Source organism: Octopus bimaculoides, chromosome 18 (genome assembly GCF_001194135.2).
Source record: "Octopus bimaculoides isolate UCB-OBI-ISO-001 chromosome 18, ASM119413v2, whole genome shotgun sequence".
Classification (NCBI taxonomy): domain Eukaryota; kingdom Metazoa; phylum Mollusca; class Cephalopoda; order Octopoda; family Octopodidae; genus Octopus; species Octopus bimaculoides.
Window position 1 is genome coordinate 47,750,715 of NC_068998.1, and position 18,961 is coordinate 47,769,675.

At 37.4% G+C, this 18,961-nt stretch overlaps 1 protein-coding gene across 1 annotated transcript in view; it reads right to left on the minus strand.

The window, feature by feature from the left end:
- Positions 1–5,748: 5,748 nt before the first annotated feature.
- Positions 5,749–18,961, minus strand: part of LOC106880091 (nucleolar protein 56) — a 14,722-nt gene continuing 1,509 nt past the window's right edge. The window contains exons 2-10 of the mRNA XM_014929907.2: positions 17,750–17,957; positions 15,132–15,305; positions 13,148–13,346; positions 11,566–11,753; positions 10,965–11,116; positions 10,137–10,237; positions 9,077–9,225; positions 8,019–8,140; positions 5,749–6,735 (exon numbers count right to left, since the gene is read on the minus strand). Of these exons, the coding sequence (XP_014785393.1) occupies positions 5,959–6,735; positions 8,019–8,140; positions 9,077–9,225; positions 10,137–10,237; positions 10,965–11,116; positions 11,566–11,753; positions 13,148–13,346; positions 15,132–15,305; positions 17,750–17,957 (2,070 nt within the window). The 3' untranslated portion in view covers positions 5,749–5,958. The remainder of the gene's footprint in view (positions 6,736–8,018; positions 8,141–9,076; positions 9,226–10,136; positions 10,238–10,964; positions 11,117–11,565; positions 11,754–13,147; positions 13,347–15,131; positions 15,306–17,749; positions 17,958–18,961) is intronic.

Below are 18,961 nucleotides of genomic sequence, written 5' to 3' on the forward strand. Positions count from 1 at the left end.
ACAAAACATAAATGAAGTGTTGCTCGTCAAATCAGAAAAGATCCTAATTATTTCCTTGTGTGTGTGTATGGTGAATAGACACGCCCAAACCAAAAAAGAAAAAAAAACCCACGGTGATGAGATAAACGAAAAGAAAAATAATCATCCGCTTAAATCTACTTTTCCCCCCTTATTCAATTACTCCTTTCTTTGCTAAGTTTTATTCAACGCTTTACACTATGACAGTAGACACCCTATCGCTTACTAACTACACCCGGCATCAAAAAACTGATACTACTTCTACTATAGTAACAACAGACCTGTTTATATATTCCAACGTGGCTTTATTCAACTTTTAAAGAAATGCATGGTTGGTGGATCCTAGGGATTCAACACAAATGAATTTTAACCCCCGGCTTCGGTTACTTAACGTTGATAATGATAGATAATAAAAGTTTATTACGTTTTTGCTTGGTTTAGGCGTTCTAACCATGAGCATCTACTCATTTATTATTATTATTATTATTATTATTATTATCCCATCAAAAATGTATTCCAAACTACCTAATCCAGACTGTCCTTTAATAGAACTAACTGCACGGTGTGATTTGAAGGAGATTTAGCTATCATTTCTAACGGATCCAGCGACCGCATAGATGATCTCTAACTCACTGTTTAATTTAAGGAGCATGTGTAAATCAGATTTAGGCAAACTTTTCTAAGAAGCGGCCGCATGACACACGGCTCATCATCAGACGGGCCGCATACTAAAAACATTCCAGAGTAATTTTTAGTTAAGCGTGCAATTCCGAGAGCCCCACGGGCCGCAGGTTGCCCACGACTGATGGAAATAATTTACTGATGCAAAACCTGTTTGTTTATACTGAATCTACATACGTCGTAATTAGTGTGTGTGTGTGTGTGTGATGAGAGGTGGGGGTCTGCGAAGGGCTTCGATTATAGCCTTCGTAGGTTCTCACCAGCCCTTCCCTGTCAGGGTCATCATCTTTATGGAGAAAAGACTGAAACAAGGAATGGTTCCAGAAGGTGATAAAACTGGGGAAAGAAGGATTGGAGGGGGGGTATTTAGTGTTAAATGTGGAGGATGAGAGGAGTGAAAGATAGAGAATTGGTAGAGTGGTTAAAGGTTCCTATATTTTGAGTTCAAATCTCATTGTGTCAACTTGGACTTCCTTCTTTCCAGTATCAGTTGATATACAGTACCAGTCATATACTGGGGAGATTCTCCTTGAACTGTTTGTATACATATGTTGTATATATATACAGGGTGTCCACAAAGTCTGGGTACATGGAGTAAATAAAATCATGACATAAACAATTAAATATAAGAAATAATAATTCCTTAAAGTATGTGTTAATCCCCATGTGGGTACATGGAGTAAATAAAATCAGAACAAATTAAATATAAGAAATAATAATTTCTTAAAGTATGTGGTAATCCCCGTGTACCCAGACTTTGCGGACATCCTGTATATATATTCAATTAGAAGTTACGTTAGCCTCATGAAGGGTAATTAGGGTTCAATGTCTAATATTTTAGGGTAATTGATTTTCTTAAAATAATAGGTGTATATATAAAGCCATATAGTTTATATTCATATAAAAGAAAAAAAAAAAAAAAAAAAAAAAGAAAATGGAGACTGAATTTAATAATTGTTTATTATTAACAACAAATCAATCATCATCCCTTACAGCTGTTTTAATTAATACTCGGTGAATTAATTAAATATTAAATTCATATGCCCTGAACATAATACCTTCAGTCGGTAAAAAATATACCCTTGGATGTTTTATATATGTGTGTTTATGGAATCTTTATAGCAGACTGGATGATACTGTTTATGATTTGTATTTTTATGTGTTCAGGCGAGGGTTTTGCAGGTTGGTTGGCGATAAGATAGAGCAGGTAAATAGAATTAGAGTGGATTTGGTAGACGGAAACTGAAAGAAAGCTGTCATATATATATATATATATATATACATACAGACATGCTAGCAATGCATCCCGGCATTGCCCGGCTGTTATGACCTACAACCATATTGTATTATTTGTTCCTTTCTTATGGGCAGAATCAGCACAGCTGATATACAGTAAACTGGATTACTGGTGCAATGGAAGTTACTGCTTGTTTAAAAGTGAAGTGGGGGAGGGTACAATTTGAATGGGTTTGCATGAAAGTGCTTTCTGTTCTTAAGAAGCATCACAAACTATGTATTGGTTCATTGTATAAAAGAGGGTTAATACAATTTTGCCCCAAAATCACGTTTTCAAAATTTAGTTTCCCCACCGCAATTTCTTAAATTGTAACTTCTTTACGAATTGGTTTTTTTTCTATCCTTGTAGTAAAATACAGAGATTACAAACCTGGGGAATATTATAATGAAGAGTGTTCTACATTAGTATATTCGTTTTTTTTTTAATATGCAGTATATCTAGGAATACATTATCAAATGTTGCTATTGTAAGATAGTGATATGAAGGAAATTTGATTGCCATTTCTAGCATGTGAAATTGCTATGCAGAAACTCCCATATTATGTCACAATGATGCTTGAATAATTTCTTCAACTGAATTTTTTAATTTTGAAGACACTGAGGACTTCTGAGCAGAAAAAAAAAAAAAAAAAAAAAAAGGCAGTGAGCTGGCAGAAACGTTAGCACGCTGGGCGAAATGCTTAGAGGTATTTCATCTGCCGTTATGTTCTGAGTTCAAATTCCGCTGAAGTCGACTTTGCCTTTCATCCTTTCGGGGGTCAATAAATTAAGTACCAGTTACACACTGGGGTCAATGTAATCGACTTAATCCCTTTGTCTGTCCTTGTTTGTCCCCTTGTGGGCAATAAAGAAATAAGAAACTCCCTTATTATGTCTTTGATGTTTGCTTATGTAACAACTGCTGTCCCAGATAAGCAGTGTTGTAATGTGGTCTATGTTTGTATATTTAATAACAGCACTGTCCCAGATATGTAAGCACCACTACTGAACATATTCAGATGTTGCCACAGCTATCATTAGTACAGATGAAGTGACTATATGTCTCCTGCACCTGTTGCCAAAGCCTATATGGTTAGTGATATTACTGAATCTATTTAATATTGTGTCTACGTCCTGAGTGGAAGACAAGTGTGAGAGGAGCAGTACGTATCTGGTGAAGGTGACACAAGAGTGCTAATTGTATTACAAGAGATACCCTGTAGTCAGTTTGGCAGAATGGAGTAACCAGAATTAAGTACCTTGAACAGGGTCACATGATGACACAAAAGATAAAACATCTGAATTTCTAATTTCTACACAGTACATTACAGTGCCAACCCTTTAGCATTTAAACCAGCTGGATCTGGTCTCTTGAACCGACCCTACAATGTCGTTCTAAAAATATTCACATCATTGAAATCTTGAAACTATGAAATTGTAGCGAGACTAATTTCTAGTATTGTATATTGAAATCGCTAGACTTATACTGGCTTATCAAGTTAATCTGTAGTGATTGATTAACATACTTGTGTTTAGACATTTGTTGAATCCTGGGTTGTGATTGGTCGAGTGTTGCTTGGAAATTGGATCAAAGGTCCAATCACTTTGCACGTAATATATTAAAAAAAACTAATCCTCTATGTGTTCTGGAGCTGCCTTTTTTTCCCCAAAAGTTGGTGCGACAAATTATTTATGAGTCAGAGTTTTTTTTATCAAGGTGGGTTATGCAGTTCTTGCCATTTCTGAGGAAAATTAATATATAACAGAACCCAATGACGACCCAAACTGAATTATCAAAATGAAAGATGAACCACCACCACAATTTGTGATGCTTCTTGCTTTGATCCACTGTACCACTTTAGAAAGAAATAAAGTCTGACTTATTTTGAAGTTGGTTTCTTTTGTTACTTCTACAAATGAACATGCAATATATATTATACAATGGTATACATGATTCTTGAGTAAAACCAATGTAAAAAAGATAATTTTAATTAAAAACAATGCAAATAAGCATTACATTTGACGGAGTAATCTGAATGCTAAAGGATTAAACAAATGGTGACCGTCATCTTCATCATTTAATGTCCATTTTCCATGCTGGCACGGGCTGGATGCTTTTACAGGCGCTACACCATGTTGCTATAGTTTGTTCTAGCATGATGGTTATAGTAGAAGACTGAACCCGGAACCATGTAGCTGCAAAGCAAGCTTCTCACCACACAGCCACACCTGTGTCTCTATAATATATATATATGCAAATATTTTATAAACGATCAACATATGACTAATGAAAATAGTCTAATACTGGGACATGAAGCCCGTCGTATATATGTTTGTCCCCCCCAACATCGCTTGAAAACCGATGCTGGTGTGTTTACATCCCCGTAACTTAGCGGTTCAGCAACACTGACAGAATAAGTACTAACTGTTCTACTCCTTCTGGGGTTGTTTTGTTCAACTAAAGGCAGTGCTCCAGCATGGCCACAGCTAAATGACTGAAACAAGCAAAATATATTGCATTTGTTTCAGATAATTTTGGAAATAAAGAAGAATTTAGCAAAATAACTTTTTGAAGAAGGTTGGTATTAAATGGGTTAAAAAATATTAGAATGCAAAAAAAAACAAAAAACAACCCATTTCAAGTACAGAACATTTATTATGTATTTGTAGAACCAGTAATATTTCAAGTGATCTAAATTAAAACTTCATGCTAATTTATATTTTAAACAAGAGTTTAATAATGACAGTTATTTTACGAAGTTAAATGAATGAAAAAAAAAGTATATTCCAAGAGAAACGTGGTAACAGAATGGTGAAATTATTTTTTGTACATTTCATATAAAGGGACGTAACTCTCCACAGATTTGCAAAAACAAAAAACAAACTTTTGTAGACTTCATCCGCTAAATGTTACTAATATCCTTAAATTAGATACAAGTTGTCTCACAATGGAACCAAACTCAGGATCATGTGACTGAGAAGGAAATGTTTATATATACATAAAAATCACATTCTGATCGAATTTTTGCGTCAACATGCACCTCCTTGCGACAATGTAGCCTTTAATCTAATCAAGATATACTTGGCCGGATGAGTAGCCAGCAATATACACTTCACTTGGATTTCCCATACTCCATTCCGTAACTCTTGCATTCCTCTTCGCACACTCAGCAACCCTGGTTACCTACCGAGGAATATTTTTTCAGCTCATCATTGTTCGAAAAATGAAAAGAAACATCTACAACCTTCCGACTCAATAAACCACTATTAAACATCTACAACCTTCTGGCTCAATAAACCACTATTGTTCCTGGAAGTTTGGAGCCTGGTGCAGCTCTCTGGCTGGCCAAACAAGGCCAGCATAGAGGACAGACATTAAATGATGATATACACACACACACACTCAGAGAGGGCTTCCTTCAGTTTTCATTTACAAAGTAACAAATAGTGGCGCAGAGGAACATACGCCAATGATTTCACTAATTTGGGAAGAATAGCAAAGTTGACGTCAGAAATAACCGGAACCAGTAACAATAAGTACGAAAATAAACACGAAGCCAGAAATTTAGGAGGAAGGAATGGTCGCATTAGAAAACCCAGTTGTAGAACCTTAGTCAAGCCTAGAAAGATGAAAGGTGAAATCAACTCCCCTCAGCAGGAATGGAACTCAGAACATAAAAAGACCAAAATGAGAAGGCAAAAAAAAAAAAAAAAAAAAAAAAAAAAAAAAAAAGTTTTTTTTTCTTTTTTGGAAGAAATAATGATTGAATATAATAAAATTTAAACCTTTATTTTTTTTCTTCTCTTTTTTTGTTATCCAATAACCAAAGTATTGGAAATACACATTAAAAAATAACATAATTTAAAATGGTCCGCTACAGATGCTACCAACTAGCGGCATCCGTCTTTGATAACACAGACATACAAACACACACATACACTCGTGCAAATCAACTCGTTCACTCAGTCATCCTCATCTTTCACTTATGAAGATTTCTTCTTTTTACTTTTCTTTTTTGACAGAGTTTCTGTATTTTCTGTAAAATCCACATCATCAGTTTTTTTCTTCTCCTTCAACAGAGTCGTTGATTTCCCATCTTCCTCTTCAGCATCCAACTTCTTTTTCTTCTTCTTCTTTGATGGAGTCTGCGTATTTACAACTTCCACCTCTGCTTCATCTTCTTCATCGTCATCACCAGATTTCTTCTTCTTCTTTTTCAACAAAGGAGTTTCTATATTTACAACCTCTGCTTCCTCTTCCTCTTCAACCTTCTTTTTCTTCTTCTTCGACAAAGATGGAACTTCTATATTTACAACCTCTGCTACCTCCTCCTCCTCTTTCTTTTTCTTTTTCTTCTTCTTTGATGGACTTTCTGTATTTACAATTACTACCTCTTCTTCCTCCTCCTCCTCATCACCAGATTTCTTTTTCTTTTTCTTCTTTTTCTTTGACAAAGATGGAGTCTCCACATCATCACCGCCACCATTAACCGTTTCCATCTCCTCCACCACACTTTCATCATGCTTCTTTTTCTTCTTCTTCTTGCTCTTCTCTGTCACATCAGCCTCCTCTTCATCATCTGCCAACTTCCTCTTTTTCTTTGAAGAAATCAACTTATCACCGCTGCCGCCCTCATCATCAGGAACGCCCACCACAGTGTCACCATTGACCATAGCATTGTCCGGCAGTTCTACAATCGACAGAGACTTTTTCTTCTTTTTCCTTTCCTTCTTCTGGTGCTTGATATAAAGATTGGCAACCTGAAAATTGAGAAAGAAAAACTAATTAGACTTGACAGCAGTAATTAGATATAACTTATTAACAATAAAAAAAAGCAATCAGTGAAATGGATAAGACCAGGTTTAATGTTCTTTAACACGTTGTTGTTGGCACTCTGTTGTTTACGACGTCGAGGGTTCCAGTTGATCCGATCAACGGAACAGCCTGCTCGTGAAATTGGCTGAGCACTCCACAGATACGTGCACCCTTAACGTAGTTCTCGGGGATATTCAGCGTGACAAGGCTGACCCTTTGAATTACAAGCATAACAGAAACAGGAAGAGTGAGAGAAAGTTGTGGTGAAAGAGTACAGCAGGGTTCGCCACCATCCCCTGCAAGGAATCGAAACCGCAATCCTATGACCAAGAGTCTACTGCCCTAACCACTGGGCCATTGCACCTCCACTCTTTAATACCAAATATACAGTAATTAAACATGTAATAATTTGTTCTAATTTTGGCACTAGACTAGCAATTTTTCGAGGGGAAGGGGAAGTTAAATTCCATAGACACCATTGTTCCATTGATGTTTATTCCATCAACAGTGGAAAGATTAAAGGCAAAAACAATCCTGGCAGATTTGTATCCAGAACATAAAGCCGATCGAAATGCCGCTAGGTATATTGTCTGAAATATTAACAATTCTGCCAAATTGCTGCCTTGAGATACAATGTAATAATCAAGCAGTAATTAGGTGTGATGTAACAATTAGACAAACTGGCATTAGTAAAGTCATCCAGCCGCAGAAACCACACCAAGCAGACACTGCAGTTTGATGTGGTTGTCTGGCATATCAATACTAGTAGAACCGTCCAACCCATACTGACATGGAAAATTGATGTTAAATGGTGATGTTAAAATCTCAGTGAATTACTTCGCAAAAATATGACCATAGAATAGGGGGAAGTTGGAGCAACAGGACGCTGTATGATAAGACATGAAAGAATAGGGAAGGATTTTGCATCACTTTTCCTCAGACCCAAAGCGACCACACACTGGCCATCTTTGGTCCCTGGGGTTGACTAACATATGCCAAGTTGCTGTAGCAGCAGACTCCAGCATTCTGTGCGCAAGGATGGTTTCATCATTGGAAAAGTGAGCAAAACCTAAAAGAGCACATTATACAGACATCATGTACCAATATATTTAGCCATCAACTTATTGCATCCAAAGGCTCTTTTTTTAAACGCCATATTCACACACTATCATTTATAGCTTTATCTGCCTGAGTTTCATAATTAAAAATTAATTAAGTAAATACTAACCTCAGCCAGGGCCAGTCTCATGATATCAATGTTCTTCCTTGGCGTGGAACCTGTTTCATAATACAAAAGCCTGTCTTCTACTTGCTGCCGGAGATGTACACCAATCACAGAATTTGGGAAATCTGGAAAATAACAAACATCATATTTTCAATACTAACAATGAACATGTACACCAATAACAATAAACAACCATGAACAATAGGAGGATGTACTGTTATAGCCAGTTAATGAAACAAACTGACAGCATAATAGTATACACAATTAATATAAACCCATGTGAACATACACAACAGGATTTGATAGATGACAAAAGCAGGGGCTGCAGCAGGTTCTCTGGTCTGGTTTACACAACTGGATGCCCTTCTTAATGCCAACCACAGAAACCATACATAATAAGGGTGTTTAGCAGTTGACTCTTTTAATTTAAGTAAAGGAATTCACAAAGGTATGAGTGAATAGGCACAGATTCTGTAAAAACAATAGATGAAAATCACATCACCACAGATGATCAGACAAATTTATTGCTGCAACCCATTAGCACTTACACTGGCTATTATGTGGCCCAAATTGGCCAGATCCAGCATCTCATACCTACCCAACAATGCTCTTCTAAAAACAACCACATCAAAATGTTGAAGTTATATAACATAATACGTGATTAATTCAAAACAATGTTAGGAAGGTCATTCAGCCGTAAAAACTGCCAAAAACAGACACAGAAGTCTGGTGCAATCTTCTACCTGGCCAGTTCCTGTCGAACTGTCCAACCCATACCAGCATGGAAGACTTATGTTTGACTGAGGAATCCGAATTCTAAAAGGCTAAACCAACAGAAAAATTGCCAAAGCCAGCATCATCTCTGGTAGACTTCTTAAGACTCTTTGGGCAAAGAAGGGTCTTAGCCCTGAAACCCCGTTGAAGGTCTACAGAATTTCTTTATCATTTACTAATTAGTTGTATGCTCTAGAAAGACCCAAAAACAAGTCAACCCCCGACGCCATCTTACTACACAGCCCTATCATTTACACTTCTAGCAATGCACCACCACCACTACTCACCTGCAAAACAATCAACCCTGGTGGCCAGAGAACATTTGTTGGCCAAAAACCGAGATATCCTGCCCTTGTTTTGGGCGCCAGCTCGCCCAATGAATGTGGAGTGAAATATTAGACCATATTTCGGTGTGTTCCCTCGCATCTTCAAGGCTCTAAAAATAGAAAATACATAGAAAGTTCAACCAAAGGAGTCATAGCAGAGCAAATGTTGTGTCTTTCTTTTACAGAAATTCTACATTTTCAAAACTGTTGCACAATATGGCACTGGATGGGGGAAGGGGGTATTGCTATGATAATTGCCTTCACATCTCCTTGGGTGGCTCCCTGCTCAAACATACAACAGCAAGTGGAATTCACAGCTGACTGATATACACAAATGCGTAAACAACAAATGGATGTATTAGGTTAACTGGCACTCTGTTGATTACAAGGGTTCCAGTTCATTTGATCAACGGAACAGCCTGCTCATGAAATGAACATGCATGTGGCTGAGTGCTCCACACAAACACGTGTACCCTCCAGCATGACACAGAATGTGATGAGGTTGACCCTTTGAAATACAGGTAAAACTCGTTTTTGCCAGCTGAGTGAAGTGGAGCAATGTGAGAGGAAGTATCTTGCTCAAGGACACAATGTGCCATTGGTAATCGAGTATACGTATGTTACTTAAAGTTTTACAGGAGGTGACAGTGACTTCGAAGTTCCTGCTTGCTAGCCTTCAACAGACTGTCAGGAATACACCCACACACAATGGGCTTCTTTCAGTTTCCATGTACCTAATCATCGACAAGGCTTCGATCAACCTGAGGCCATAGTAGAAAAAAACTGTTTCAAAGTGCCACATAGCAGGATTGAACCAGAAACCAGGCAACTGAGAGGCAAACTCCTTACCACACAGCCATGTCCATGCAAATAGAAAGCGAAGATCTCAGGTTCACAACACTTGGAAAAACTTAAAAAAGCCCCAACAGTCCAGACTAAATATAAAAAGCTCCAAACAGAATGAACAAATTATTCCACACAACAGCACCAACTCTGTGACTGGTCATTGTATATGTCTTACCTGAAGAGTGCCTTCTCAGCTCCAAGAATCTGTAAAGTTGAAGCCGGACATTTGGCAAGATTTGTCAAACTTCCAGCATGAGAAATAAGTCGAGCACCAACCTGTCCGAAAGAAACCATTCGAAAATCAAACATTTTTATTCACAGACAAAATTAAGAACACAGCAAATGGTAGGCACCAACTCTTGTTTGGTATACTGCCTGCCTGCCAATGCGAAACGTTGATAAAGTAGGGACCTTATTAAATACCCACCACCCATTCTGAGCCAACTTGGTTTAACCAAAGCCATTTCTTTAAACCCCGCATCACCAATTCAGACCTTTCTTTTAAATAGAAAACCTATCTATTCATACAGTTTTGAATTAACCATGCATTATCTCGTAGTTTTCAATCTTTTGATAATGCGATTGTGTTCATTTCAGAATGACATTGTAGGCAAAGTGTGAGAGACTGGATCTGGCTGGTTTAAATATTAAAGGGCTTATGTGACACCAAGTTTGGCATCAGGAAGGGCATCCACGCCAAATCAGATTGGAACCTGATGCAGCTCTTCAGTTTATCAGTCCCAGCCAAAGCTTACCCAAGTGTCACATGGCAGGACTGAACCCGAAACCATATGGTTGGGAAGCAAACCCGTTTTTAGTAACACAGCCATGCCTTTGCCTATATTCTTTTATAAAAGATCTATAATAAGACTTAACTGTCAAAGCCCACCCACATTCTGTATATGCCATTTACTATGCACCGACACATCATATTTGACAGACATTACAGAAACCCCATTCCTGTGATAATTTTGATGAAGAGAGAAAGATTGAAATAGTTTACCGTTTCTCCGATTAATGCTGTGAGATTTGGTGCAACTTGAGACATTTTCTTTTGCAGATAATCCACAAGATTAGCTCGATAGTCAATGAGGTCGACCACACGTCTAGCAAACATCTCAATATTTAGTAAGTCTATCAGTGATATATCCATACCTGAAATAGAGATTAGATTCAAATATTAAATATAAATAGGCAATGGCATAACTGGGGTTGATTTGTTTGATTAAAAACCCTCCAGGGCAGTGCTCCGGCATGGACGCAGCCAAATGACTGAAACAAATAAAAGAATAGCAGCAAGCACAGATATATATATATATATACACATACACACCCATATACATATATCTATATATTTACACACCCATATACATATATCTATATATTTACACACCCATATACATATATCTATCTATATATATATATATCTATATCGAGAGAGAGAGAGAGAAAAGAAGAAATCTTAAAACGTCTGCGGCCCAAATAAGTCAGCATCACTTCAGTGATGCCAAAATAGATGCACTCTAAGCAAACCATCTATTGAAATAATTAATTAATTCACAAAATGAAAAAATTGAAAGAAAACGGTCGGAACCGAATCTCACCCATTGAAGACTTTGATGCTTTATAAACAGCCTGAGCTTTACTTCTGTCGCTAAGAATCTCTTCCATCACATCTATAGTTTCTTCTGTAATCGTTTTCCGTGACTTGATGACTTTCACTAGTTTTGCGTACAGTGCTTGTTCTGGGACAATTTTGTAAAGTTCTGGAAAATGGTAGGAATACCACTCTCTGGAGCACAACAAACAATTATATAAACATACGCACATATATACATCATCTTATCAAATCATAAAAAAACAAGCAACAACTACAACAATATCAAATGTATGTGTCCGTGGTTTCAAAAATTACTCCTGTCAAACTGTCCAACCCATGCCAGCATGGAAAAATAGATGTTAAGAGATGGACTTTTCTCAATGCAAAGGTTTTACTTGGTAATGACCCAAACGTGATTTCATTCATTGTTTTTACACAGCAATTAACAATAAATCTGACTAATGACTATTTTTTGTATATATCCTCATAAAACTACAGAAAACTGTGGGTATTATACTCGCCCCTACCCTAAAGATTATAGTAACAGTATACAAACATGGAGTATGTTTATGCATGTCAGCAAACATTAAATGTACCTGGGTATAGAATTCCAGGTACAAGTAGAAGAATATGTATAGCTGTTTATGTACCAAGTTTAATTCTGCCACCACAATTAGAAATATGGTTGCAGACTCAAAGACTTGGAAATAATCAAACAATTAACTGAATTCAATTAAAACAAGGACGAACAGACCATATATATATATCTTAACCCTTTAGTTACTCTGTCAAATGTTATGCTTATTTATTTAATTTGAATTAATCATGCATTATCTCATAGCTTCGAGATTTTGTTGGTGCAATTTGTTTATTTTCAGAATGACATTGCAAGGTATGTGAGAGAGATCAGATCTGATGGGCTGGATATGGCCAGTTTAACCCTACCAAAATATTCTACCTGTTTTAAGTTTAAACCAGCCAGATCTGGGCTCTCCTACCTTCCTGACAATATTATTCTAAAAATAAAGTCACATCATCAAAATCTCTCATTTCATTGGACAGAATAATCGGCAAGCTGTCAGAATTGTTAGCACGCCGGGCAAAATGCTTAGCAGTATTTTGTCTGCCGTTACGTTCTGAGTTCAAATTCCACCAAGTCCGACTTTGCCAGTCATCCTTTCGGGGGTCGATGTGATCGACTTAATCCCTTAGTCTGTCCTTGTTTGTCCCCCCTCTATGTTTAGCCTCCTGTGGGTAATAAAGAAATAAGAATAATCTGAATGCTGAAGGGTTAAACCAGCCAAAATATTCTGCCTCTTTTATGTTTGAACTGGCCAAATCCAACATCTCACACCTACTCTACAATGCCATAGCAAAAACAAACAACCACATCATTGAAATCTTGAAGTCACAAGATAATACATAATTAATTCAAGACGATGTGAATAAATAAGGATTACATTTGACACTAATCTGAACGCTGAAAGATTAAAGTTTATGCGGAATGTATAATTTCTCCATTCACCCAAAGATGAGAATGCCTGAAAGCCACAACTTCACAGCAGACTATTGAATTCAAGACTCACCTGATCCTCATACTGAATGCATTGATGTCCTTGTCCAGTTGATCTAACAGAGCAATACTCTGAATAATCATGTTATCAACTCGGTTGATGTTAAACTTCACCTTGGCACGAGAATAGGCGTGGCCAAGTCCCAACTGGGCCTTGTTCTGGGTCACAGATGTCATCCCTTTCACTATATTGTGGAAGTGGACTCGGATACCTGGCAAATAAACGACAACAATATTGGTCTCAAATTTTGGCAGAAAGCTAGGAATTTCGGGGAAGGGTGAAAGTTGACTACAGTGACACCCAGTGGATCAACTGGGTCTTAATTTTTTTTATCAACCCTGAAAAAGGATTAAAGGCAAAGTCAACTTTGGTGGAATTTCAACTTAGAACTTACAAAAGACAGGTTAAATGCAGTTGAGCATTCTGCCTGGCATACTAACGATTCTGCCATCTCAGTACACTTTAAATGACAATATTGACAGTAGAAACAGACAAAGAAAGTGTTTAGAGAAAGGATCACACTACCCTTGTTTCAACAGCTTAGTTTAGATGTTTGCAAGGACCAAACGAAATTCAACAAAGAAGATTTTCTACAGCTGGAAGTTATTCCTGCTGTCAACTCACACTTAACCATGTAGACTGTGATGTCTTTGAGAGTACCCTTGTACAGACTTCACACAATGGTTGCAAATGTGCATCAATGTTTTACAAGCAAAGTGGTTTGTTTGTGGAAATATTACGTTGTTCAAAAACAGGGAGGGCCGATGATATTAAAGGGCATCCGATAGAAAATCTGAACCGAGAAATTCTGCACAACTCATGCAAGCATTGGGAAAAGTCGGTGTTAAGTGTTAATGACAACGATGAACACTTCAAGCAGGGGTCTTTATTGTGGTATAAAAAAAAGAAAAGAAAAGAAAAAGAAAAAAGAGAGAGAGAGAGAGCCTGAAACAAGCATCAAGATTTACATTTACACCATTTTATGGGATAGGAACAAATGTAAGTTCTACTTAGACCAGTTTGCTCAATGGTCAGTTAACACCTGGGTGGAGAAGAACTGGTTTGGTGTAGGACACTAAAATTAGCAACAATTACAGAACTGGTGCCATAGACATTCGGTGTCCAATATCTTTTACTTGTTTCAGTCATTAGACTGTAACCATGCAAGAGCAATACCTTGAAGAATTATTAAAGCCTGGGACCTTTTCTGAACTGCTAAGTTACGAGGACAAACACAGATACAAAGCCCCCACCCCCACCCCAGGGGCTCCTTTCAGTTTCCATTTACCTAACCTGCTCACAAGGCTATGGTCAGCTTCAGGATATAGTAAAAGACACTTGCCCAGGGTACCATGCAGCGGGACTGAACCTGGAACCATTTGGTCGGGAGGCAAGCTTCTTACCAATAGAAGTACCAGCTGAGCATTCATAATCTTGTGGGCTTACAGGTGTTGGTGCCATATGAACACACCTGCGCTGGTGCTGTGTAAAAGCACTCAGTGCACTTTGTAAAGTGGTTGACATTAGGAAGGGCATCCAGCTGTAGAAACCACAGCAAAACAGATATGGAACCATCTAACCCATGCCAGCATGGAACCACCACTGGTCCTCTTTGCACGGCACCAGCTTGGGGATCCAAGCAAGCTAAATTGCAAATTGGGGATCTCTGGTAGTATTTGAGATCATAAAAACATTTTGATTTAGGTATATTTATCATTAAAAACAGGCTTCTTTCTCTAACGTTTTACACATTTCAGCATGCATTTGGCCTCTGAAACACGTTCTCTAAGAAAGCTCTATTGCAAACTTACACAAGTGAACGGGTGAAACACAAAATTGGGATTTGTATAAAACCGGTTTTTTTAAACATCAAATGGTGATAGGGGTCCACCAGAGTAAAACAGTAATCGAAGGGGTCCATAGGTAAAAAATGAATGAGACCCCCTGATGCAGATGGAAAAAAAAAAAAAAAAACTGAGAGAAAGAAGAAGCTTACCTCTGATTATTTCTGGAATGGCTCCAGTGTGGACACAAGAAATATTCAAACTGTTATCTTCAGAAATGGCAGCCCCTAACTTGGAATCGCCGACCCCAAGAAGTGATGTAACCTTTTTCTTGGACATTGGAACATTGGTTTCGATGAAAACCCGAAGATTCTCATGAAGAATACCTGGTTAAAAAAAACAAAAAAAAAACATTAACATTTCTGACTCCATCCTTACCAGAGGTTGCTCCTGGTTTTAGGACACAAACTTGCAGTTTCAACCCTCTAGCTCTCACACTACTCTGTCAAGCTTATTTATTTATATTGGTTTTAATTAATCATTCATTTCTCTCATAACTTCAAGATTTCAATGATGTGATGGTTAATTTTTAGGACATGGTAGAGTAGGTGTGAGAAGTAGGATCTGGCCAGTTTCAACATATAAGACCACTTTTTTTATGACAGTTCCCTGTCATAAGTGACAATTACAACACATCATACAAAAATTAGTCATTTCAGTTTTATGATATTCTTATAATGTACCCCCCACCACTTCACACCATTTATGACATCATGTTTAAGTTAAAAATCATCACACATTGCTAAAGTCCTAGCCACTATCTTCCAATGGTCCATTGTTAATGCACATTCTCTCAAATTGATGTCACAACCAGAAATAAAAACAGGATGTTTAGAGAAAGAGAGAGAGAAGGGGGGGGGAGAGATTATTGATGTAAATTCTACTTAGACCAGTTTGTATAACGGACACAACTGGGTGGAGAAGAATTAGTTTGGTGTAGGACACTAAAATCAGCAACAGTCACAGAACTGGTGCCATAGACATTCAGAGTCCAGCAGTAATGATAAATGGCACAGGATTACTGCAACTAAATCACAACGAAACAGTTGTACACTAGAGTGACCTGAATCAGTCACACACTAGTATCATCTATGTTATGCCCCTTGTGGGAAATAAAGAAATAAGAATTTGACTTGTATGCAGTAAAATATGCTAACTTTTTGTTGTCTTAATATAACATGAAATCCATCTTTTAACTAATACTGCAGCACAACTTACAACTACAACTAGTCTGGAGTGACACAGACGGGCATTAAAATATTGCATATAACTTTGGACAGTTTAGCACTCTTGTGCAAGCATGGCCGTGATAAGACAATTTGCCTTCTTGTCAAACCACACAAACACATAAATCTTCAACCTATTTGTAATTAATTCTTCAATATTCACACGAATTTGAATTAATCATTGATTATCTCACAGCTTTGAGATTTTTTTAGAATGACATTGTAGAGTAGGATCCGACCTACTTGAAAACGAAGCAGAAAATATTTGGGTTGGATAAGGCTGGCTTAAACGCAAAGGGTTAAAGAATACAAAAATATTCACAACTAGCATCTCACTGCATCATTTTATCCAGGAGGTTTGTTAACACACTTCCACAATTATACACACTGGGGTCTATATATCTTTAGCGAAGACTCAAACAATATTCTCATATGCCTACAAGGTCAAGTCTATGTGGAGACAGACAGGTGGTGGTGGCCAGTAAAATAGAGCGAAATTATTGATGTAAATTCTACTTAGACCAGTTTGTGTAATGGACACGACTGGGTGGAGAAGAATTAGTTTGGTGTAGAACACTAAAATCAGCAACAGTCACAGAACTGGTGCCATAGACATTTACTGTTCAATATCGATTTATGATTAGCAGCCTGGACATGGCACAGCATTAATGCCACTAACTCACACTGTTATGCTGTAACATTATTTTTACATTCCAGTCGAGACAGTTGATAGCTCTTAACTCAAAGTTTTGCAACAGAAACAAAACTGGTTTTATAACAAAAACAGAAATTGGAAAAGATTTGAAAAGAATCAATAATTTGTCAAGAAATGCAAAGGCCTAGTCTTCAGCAACATCATTACTATTGTTTCCCATGTTGGATAGTTTGACAAAATCTGACAAATTGGAAGACTATTTTGAGTCCCCAGTGCTTGCTTTGGCAAAGATCCCACGGCTGTGAGAATGACATTTTGGGGTAAGTGTGAGAGCCCATATCTTGCTAGTCTGAACATAAAACAGGCAGAATATTTCAGCCAAATATAACTGGTTTAAATACTAAAGGGCTAAAGTATCACATGACAGGGTAGCAAGATTGTAGGAACAGACCAAATGAAGGAGTAAAACAAAGACGCCAACAACTTCACAGTGTTCTGCAGTGATTCTCAACCATTTGTTGGCCTACAGACCTATTTCTCTGATTTTCACTTTACTCAGTGGGGCAAGATCCTCTTAGCCATTCCATGTTTGAAAATTCTTATGTTTTTATCATTAAATATTAGGAATTGTGAAGGCACATGGACCCAGTGACTAAAGTGTTGGGCTCAGCCATGACGTAGTGACATTTTGTTGGTAGTCAACCCATAATGATTTCTTAACTGAAAGGTCTGGCCTCATCAAGAACATTCAGTTATAGAAACCATGCCAAAATTGCCAGTAGAGCCTGGAGCAGTTCTCTGGCTTGCCAACTCCTGCCAGCATGAAAGACAGAAATTAAATGATGAAAATTACAAGATCAAAAAAACAACAAACAAAAAGATAACTTACCTTCTGATATACTATTTATGTTGTCTAGGGCATTGGTGCCACTTTTGAAAGGAGAAAAAGCCACAAACTTGACAATGGCGTTAAACTTGCCCAAATTATGCACAGCAGCTTCCACTTGTGGCAGTAGCATCGACATTTCTTCAAACTCTGCAACATGAAACAAGGTGTAGCCGCAGGCATGTTCATAGAGAACATGCAGTATCTCAGCCTAAAATTGAACACAAAACGAAGAGAATCAGTGAGAAGCAAGGCAAATGATTGCAGTAAATGAATCTAATTTAGCAGAAAAGAACAAGAGATGATCATTTAATCCTTTACAATTCAGATTGCCCAGAGAAATAGGTTCAGGAATTTTGAACAATTCACACACTTCAATCTGGTTTCTTATAGCTTTCTGAAAATTTATATCTTTTAATAAAATTTTCTGCAAATATGTTCCAGATTTATCACATCGTAACTTGACGTGGAAGAAAATAAGGCAGAATTCTGGTTTAAGCATCCCATATAACCCTTCATAACATTTCTTTATTTTTTGGCATTTACAGAAAATTTCAGCGAATTTGTAGTGTACACGCGAGAATTCATACGATTATGGAAAAAAAAACAACAAAAAACACTCCACTATTTCTTTCAAATCAAATTCCAAAATAATCGTAATCTACACCATTTGAAAGGTATTTGCTGAAAATTCCACTAAAAATATTCATTTTTTCCAGAGCTATGAGGAAACAAAGTCGACGGGCACACATCTGTAGTTATGCCTGATGCTCTCACCAATCGTTAAGTTTCATTTATTCCTGACCCTACACGGTCCAGATGGACTATATATATGTAATCTGAACCTTTCCCCCCTTATTTCTTTTGTTTCTTTTTACGGAATCCCTCAATTTAAAAATTTCGACCCCCACCACCGGTTTTTATATAGATCCACAGGGTAAACCTAACCCTAACACTAGTTTTGTGAGATTTGGCTGTTATTTCTAGCATGTAAATAGCCTGCTTGGTGGTGGTGGTGGGGGGGATTGAAATTTTTCAAACAATTTTTTTTTCAGAATCGGAATCTCCATAGCCTAAAACGTGGGATTCCGTAAAAAAATAGGTAGAGATGGACTATATGTAATCTGAACCTTTCCCCCACCCCACCAAGCAGGCTATTTACATGCTAGAAATAACAGCCAAATCTCACAAAACTAGTGTTAGGGTTAGGTTTAC